The sequence below is a fragment of the Carassius gibelio genome, chromosome A23 (assembly GCF_023724105.1).
Source record: "Carassius gibelio isolate Cgi1373 ecotype wild population from Czech Republic chromosome A23, carGib1.2-hapl.c, whole genome shotgun sequence".
In the NCBI taxonomy this organism is placed as follows: Eukaryota; Metazoa; Chordata; class Actinopteri; order Cypriniformes; family Cyprinidae; genus Carassius; species Carassius gibelio.
Window position 1 is genome coordinate 18,251,542 of NC_068393.1, and position 7,910 is coordinate 18,259,451.

The 7,910-nt window shown below is 34.0% G+C and overlaps 1 protein-coding gene across 1 annotated transcript; it reads right to left on the minus strand.

Moving 5' to 3' along the window:
• Window positions 1–814: 814 nt before the first annotated feature.
• LOC127945033 (high mobility group nucleosome-binding domain-containing protein 3-like) lies at window positions 815–7,910 on the minus strand. Its single transcript, XM_052541545.1, has 7 exons — window positions 7,745–7,910; window positions 5,715–5,765; window positions 5,512–5,541; window positions 5,136–5,186; window positions 4,779–4,886; window positions 3,238–3,337; window positions 815–1,541 (listed from the first exon to the last, which is right to left on the minus strand). The coding sequence occupies exons 1-7, from the start codon at window positions 7,757–7,759 to the stop codon at window positions 1,519–1,521; spliced, it is 378 nt and encodes a 125-aa protein (XP_052397505.1). The 5' UTR covers window positions 7,760–7,910; the 3' UTR covers window positions 815–1,518.

The following is a 7,910-nucleotide window of genomic DNA, read 5'->3' on the forward strand; positions in this document are numbered from 1 at the left end:
GTGTATAAAGAACTACACTGAAAGGCCTTTGTAGCTTTAGACCCTCAACACCCTGGACCCTCAAGAGTTTTCCACAAAATGAACTCTCTGTAGTACAATGTTGCCATTATTTTCCTTCACTTTCTCCTTGTTCAGTTTGAATTAAAAGTCTTTTAAAATAACCAATTATATGCTGTTTTAAATAACTTGACTTTTGATAATCCGAGGAAGAATGGCTTTACCTTTCTTTTACATCTAAATTTGTGATGCATCATTGGAAAGTTAAATACCTGTTTTCATTCAAATGTGTTTATCTAACATAATTTTACAATAAATTGATAAAATATTAACCATGGCAGAAAAATATTCATGTTTTTGTGTGTGTGTGTGAATTTCCTCATTTGCTGTTATAGTGCAAATGTTTATAGTAATAAAGTAATTATATAGTCATGTTATTATAAAGAATACGCGTATGATTTATATTTAATGTTCTAAAAAAAAAAAAAGTAATATGCAGAAAAGCCAACTAAGAGTGAGCTAGGCCTTTAAGAATATAATACTAAAGGATTAATTTTAAAGTTAATAATACATATATACATTCATGAAAGTTTGAAAGAATTCTTGTTCCTATATTTTATTTTATTACATACTTTATTTATTAGACCAAACCCCACCCCCTTTTTGGCCAAAAAATAAAAATAAAGAAAGGGAAATAATATTTGTATTTTTCTAAAATGATAACCAGTTTTTCTAAATTTAGTTAAAAATACTAGATCGACATTAAGGCAGTCTTTGAACTTTTGTTTCTGTGAGCATAAACACACACTAGAGACTATTAACTGTTTATTCATCTTTTATTTGAAAACATATTACAGAGTATTTCAAACCAGTTCTGTGGACTTGTACATCTTTCTGTGATTCAGTTCTTGTAGAGTTTTCCTAACCTTTTAGCACAAAGCACCACTTGTTTATTGCTATGGATATCTGCCACTGTTAAGGGTCATGTTTAATTCAGCAATTTTAAAAGAACACGCTTGAATCTCAAAATGCTACAAAGGAGATAAAAAAGCAAAGGGTTACTATTTAAATCTCTCATCCCCATTTTCTCCCTTCTTTCTGTATTCTTTGTTCTACTTTATGATATTTGACCAATTAAATAACAAGACTCAAAGAAAATATGCACCAAAGACTTACACCTTATATGAAGCTAAGGCTATGCACTCTGATGTCAAAAGTTGAACCGGTTGCTTTTAATATGTAGGGTGTGACATGTTCCAAGTGGTTGCATTTGGCAGGCGAGCTGCTGGTGAAATATTCAAGAACAACTGTTGCTTCTCCTTGAAAAAATGTATCTATTTTTCTGTCAGATGAAAGAGCAGGAGATAGGTATGGTGCTTCAGCGGGGAGTGTGAGTTTACTTTTAGCTACGGAAATCTAGTACAGTAAGTCTAAAAAAAGTTTGCATTTTTACAAAATACTTAATGGGAATAAAAAATGTTCTTTGTTATTCCAGAAAACAACTTCAATCACTCTTTCGCCTCAGTCTTGGGTGTCTCGGTTTCCTATACAGAGAAAAAGAAAAAAAACAAACCGAAGAAAAAGTTTATGATTTTCTAATGCACAGGACATTTTGATAGGATTTTAGTTTTTCTAAAACTCTTAGATTACCGGATGTGAAGTCAGACAGACAGAACCAATGCCACTCGGTTAGTATGAGTAAACCCACAAACAAAAGATGAACTCAACTTACCTCATATTGGAAATCATCATTTATCGAAGGAAAAGTTCACCCAAAAATGAAAAGTTCTGAAAATGTACTACCGTATTTTCTGGACTATAATTTGCTTTTTTTTCATAGTTTGGCTGGTCCTGAGACTTACAGTCAGGTGCGACTTATCAAAATTAATTTGACGTGAACCAAGAGAAATGAACTAAGACAAATGAACCAAGAGAAAACATTACCGTCTACAGCCACGAGAGGGCGCTCTATGCTGCTCAGTGCTCCTGTAGCCTACACTGAAAACATAAGAGCGCCCTCTCGCGGCTGTAGACGGTAATGTTTTCTCTTGGTTCTTGGTTCTAAATAAATGCGACTTACAGTCCAGTGTGACTTATATATGTTTTTTCCTCATCATGACGTATTTTTGGACTGATGCGACTTACACTCAGCTGCGACTTATAGTCCGATTTAATTTAATGTAGATTAGTTTGTTTCTTCATTGGGACAGATTTAGAAAATTTTAGCATTATATCACTTGCTCACCTCTGCAGTGACTGGGTGCCATCAGAATGAGCATTCAAACATCTGATAAAAACATCACAATAATCCACATGACTCCAGTCTATCAAATAATTGCTTGTGAAGTGAAAAGCTGCATGGTTGTAGCATTAAGGCTTCAATCACTTGTAAATGGTGCTTGATCTCTGCATATTTCTCTCCTGATTCAGACGAGAGAACTTTTTCAATAGAGAAAACAGTATTATATTGCGGATAGAGAACTCTTAATGGTTTGACATTTAAAATGTCTAGATGATGGATGTGTTTCTTACAAACATGCAGCTTTTCACTTCGGAAGATGCTAATTGACAGACAAGTCATGTGGAATATTGTGATGTTTTTATCAGCTGTTTGGACTCTCATTCTGACTGCACCCATTCACTGCTGAAGATCCACTGTTGAGCAGGCAATGTAATGCTATATTTCTTTAAATCTGTTGTGATGAAGAAACAAATCTACATCTTGGATGGCCTGAGGGATACATTTTTATTTTTGGCTGAAAAATTCCTTTAAACGTGACAACGTCCTTTAGAATAAATGTCAGGAACAGATACAAGAGTGCATTTATATCCTTACATTTATGTCTCAAAGGAAATCAATTTAATTTAATTTGTAATGAATTAATTTAGAGGTAAACTGTGTATTAAAAAAACTAAACTTTCTTCTATCCATGCTTTGTGGATAAACTGACCAATGTGTTTATTTGATCCGTGAATGTTCAGGAAACCTGTTTGAAAACAGTGATTATTTTTCCAATTGGCTACACTCATGAAGCACACTAAAAAAATCTTTTAGCTGTGATCCATAATATCAAAATCATGTCATATGCACTGAACATTCTGGTAAACTTTGTTCCCAGTCACTCACAATATTCACAACTTTTGTTTTTATATAGTCTCACATAAAGAGATGGATGAATAAATCTAGATCTGAAGACGACGAGCACACAAGCACACACTGCACTCTTCAAACTCTCGTACCCTTTACTCTAACACTCTCACTCTGCCCTCGGATGGACAGGAAGGAGGGGGCGGAAGTTCTCCATGATGACACACTGACAGATGAGCGTGAAACACAGATCTGTGCATGTGTGCGAGTGAGGGTTTAGGCACATGCAGGTGTTTGAGAAGCATGCATAGGATACATGAAAAGATGATTAGATACTAGTCAGTATAATGCAATTCATGTTACAGAGTGCTGAACAATCTCGATTTGTAATGTTTCCTTATTCAATATGTCACACAAAAATGAGAAAAGCATGGAGAAAAAAAGACAAATGATATTACCGTGGAATTACCCTGATTGTGACTATTCAACACAATCTACCATTATCTAAAGGTCAAAGATTCATGATTACATGCTGGTTTACAGTAGTTAATTTGACGCAACAATACATTTAATACAAAAGAACAAGGAATATTATCCTTTAAGTTGCATTCTTTTTAAGCAATATTATACCCTCAAAATCAAACACTATCAGCCCATCTGAACTTTACATGAATACCACCAATTCCCACCCAGTCATTTTAGTACAAACCTTCCAGAATACACTTTACCACTACATGCAAATGTCATTCTTTCCCACCTCACAAGTCTGCGCTTTAATTCTTGTTCACACAACAAATGTTCTATGAAAATAATCCTGGAGGACGATTTAAATAACCATTTTGAGAAAAGGGAAACAATTAATGTAAAAAGTACATTTTCAGTTTAGCAACTTGATCTGCAATACTAAATAACCAATGCTGAACTCAAGTAGACATGGACTTCTGTTCAAAATTTGGGGTCAATAAGATTTATCTTCTATTTTTTGAAAGAAATTAACACTTTTAATTGGTAAGAATGCATTAAATTGATCAAATATAACATTAAATGACTTTTAAAAAGTTACAAAAGATTTCTATTTCAAATAAATGCGATTAAAAAAACAATTCTGGAAAAAAGTATCACGGTTAACAAAGAAACATTTCAATACTGATGATAAGACATTTTTCTTGAGCACCAAATCAGCATATTATAATAATTTCTGAAGGATCATGTGACAGTGAAGACTGAAAAAATGGCTGCTGAATATTTTACTTTACCATCGCAGCAATATATATATATATATATATATATATATATATATATATATATATATATATATATATATATAATTTTTTTTTTTTTTATATATATTAAAATTAAAACATTTATTTTAAATTGTAACATATCACAATATTAATGTTTTTACCGTATTTTTGATCAAATTAATGCAGCCTTGGTAAGCACTTTCAAAAACATCAAAACATGTTGCCATCCCCAACCTTCTGAATGGTAATGTAATGCATATACAAAAACTTTTAGAATTAAAATACCATTAGAGTCATACTTAATTTGTGCTCTTCATGAGTCATTTCACCCTTTTTCTCTATTAAGGCCACATAAACATTCCCTCTATATTCTCGAATGGCCAAACATTCATATGGTCTTACTACAAATGCAACACAATTGTTTTAGCAACCAAAAAGCATTAACACACCTCCTCTGGCTTGGTCTCTCCATTTGCAGTAGGCGCAGATTCTTTCTCTTCTTTCTTTCCTTTGGCTCCACCCTTCTTCTCCTTTATCGCTTTGTCATTGGATGGCTTCTGTGCAGATAACACAAATGGGACAACGTGTTGAATCATTCTGTAATAATTGCTCCAAAATATTGTGCTAGCTCTCTCTAACTGCAAAAAAGCTACTAAACTGGCTACTAAAAAGTTAATACGGTCCATACAATACACAAACGCCATCACGTGCAACATGCTTTCATATATTCAAGAAACAACTTACCTACAATGCAAAGCACATGCAAAAACATGCTATATATAAGAAAAAGAAAAGAGAGTTGTTACCTTGGCAGCTGTTTTTTTGGCTTTTGGTTCCGGTTTAGGAGGACCTGGTTTCTATGGGTTGAAAGAAGACAACAGAAAGAATGAAGATTAAAACAGTGTATGGATGTCAATACAGATAATGCAAAGGCCAGTGGTAAATTAATGTATGACACATTAATAAAATAGTTATTTACAAGTTTAATTTAAAACGAATGCATCTAAATTGTATAACTGAATAATACATAGACACTATCAATGTGTTTCTAGTTTAGGATACCTACATTTGTCACATTTATGACAAACCCATTTTTAGAACTGGTTTCCACCACTTTTTAACCCTTCTAGGGAATATGCAATTGACATCTGGTCATATGGAAAGAAAGAAAAGGACACTTACTGAGGAAAGACGCTCTGACCTCCGAGTGGGCTAAGAGAAGAAACATTGAAAGCGTGCAGAAAGTTGATCATTTTTTACTTATTTTAATGCTATCAGGAATGCCAATCAAACAAAAATGTACATACAATTATATTTACAAGGGTTTAACTGCACTGTAATCAGTTCTACATTTGAAAAAGAAATGATTGTGAATAGTAGTTTACCTCCTTCTTTGTAACTTTGGTGGCGTCTTTGGCCTCCGCTCCTTCAGGTGACTGTACAGGCGAAACCAACATACATAATTTGTACATACAGACATTTCTTCACACAAATAATTTTTTGTTTTATTTTCATGTGACAGGTACAGATTAAATAAGAGTCTGAAAAGACTCCTGAGACAAAGTACTAATATCACCCTTTAGATGCTAACAGGTTCTTTTCAACTGATTAAGTCACACTTGCAAAGATAACAATAATTCATCTCAGTTCATAGACAATGTTCAGTAGCTTGTTTAATTTAATATGCAACATCTACACTTTTAAATAAACTGGTTGCCAATTTAAATCCGTATTTATTACTTTTCATAATATACTCAGGGAATGTAAACAAGAGAGAATTAGATACACAAATCTCATGTTTTCTTGCTGTGAGAAGTATAGATACGTCATGAGCCATTATTTAATAAAGTAACTTTACCTCAAATGTCTATAACTTCCCAATTATATCCAACCATTAAAGTGATAGAACAATGTTGTTTTGACAATCTGTTGATAGTCAGGTCATTGTGGTGAAATAATTGATGAGCTTATTTTAATGACCAAAACATACTTATTTGTGTTCCACATTTTAGCCGCAATACTGCTACACACAACCATACAAAAACACTAATATTTACACCATGGCAGAAAAACAATTTAACTAATATCTTTAGAAATTATTAATAATAAAAAAGATTCATTTATGGGAAATATGGAAGTTTATCATATCATATAAGTATGCAATTTTTTGTTCCAAACTAGCTAGGGAACTGATTAATTTATGCCTGTTATTTTATTTCAATACATTTTGACTTATTATATTTTATTGAATGTTTATAAATGGTGGTGGGGGACTACATTTCAAAACAATACTGTAAGCTGAATAGAAAACAGAACCCCTCATATAATTTGACTATCAATGGTTGAACTTTTTATGAATACTAAGCAGCTCATTTTAAAAACTGCTGAAAAAGAAACACATTCAATTTTTTATTATTAAAATTTGTACAAGTTTTTCTTTTTCTTTTTTATGGGGGGGGGGGTCATATTCTTGGAAAGCGTCCATTATTTGTTTAGCCTCACTAATAGAAGATACACTGGAGAAACCCACGATTCAGTGCCTCTATCAACATCTGGCTGATAAAACAGAGCAGTGCAATCTCACCGGATTTTTAATTAACGTTACAGAGAAGAAAAAAAGGCCTCAGCTCCCCACAATGTTAGGCATTATTCGACGCCCCCGCGGCGCTGATGTTGGATGGTGAAGCTCGGTGGGCGGTGAATCATCATCAATAAAGCATCATTTGACTATTTTTTTTCAATGAAATGTACTGTTATATTAGTATTATTATTTGCTAGTCTTTTTTTCTCTATGAAGTCCACAGTTCAACATTGTGTTTTGTTTTGTCTAACCGTTACAATCGCCTCTCTATGCGAGAAAGAGTTGAGTGTGACTGTCTGAGCGCTTAGTTACATACGGGTCTGTCGCTCCGCAATGGGGGTGGAGGAATAGCCTATCGGTTCAAACATGGCTATACAAAAATAATGAGGACCTCTATCGATGGACTAAAATGAGCTAATAAAAAACGAACATCTTAAAATTGAGGGTCGGGCGCATTCAGGGAGTAGAGCGCACGGTTTTAATTCTAACCGAGAACAACTGAAGCATCACCGCAAAGTGACATTCAGCACAAGTGCGCACAATGTGGCCGCTTCACTGCGAAAGAGGCATCGGGTTATTAAAGCGCCAACTATCATGGAGGAAATCAGCAAGTGTGACGAAGATCGAATGCAAAGAAGACCGAACGTTCCATTGCTTCCGCAGGATTCCAAAATTCAAACCGCGGATAACGATAGAACGCTTTTAAAAACTTGATCCTCGTTTTACCTGCTCGACGTTGCTTACGTTCTCGTCGTTGAAACGCGAGCTGCTATTTCTTAAAAAAGGGGGGGAAATCAAGGATATGTGAGAATAATAAAGTATAAACTCACTTACCTTCCTCTTGGGCATTTTTGCAAAATTTCCCGTTACTTGTTTTATTGAATTAGAAAAGCAGGTATAAACCTGTGAGTAAAACTACCAACGAATCCAGGATCAATATCTAAAACACCTCTGGTAATAACATGTTAATATTATGCAGACCTCAGACTCCACCCCCGTC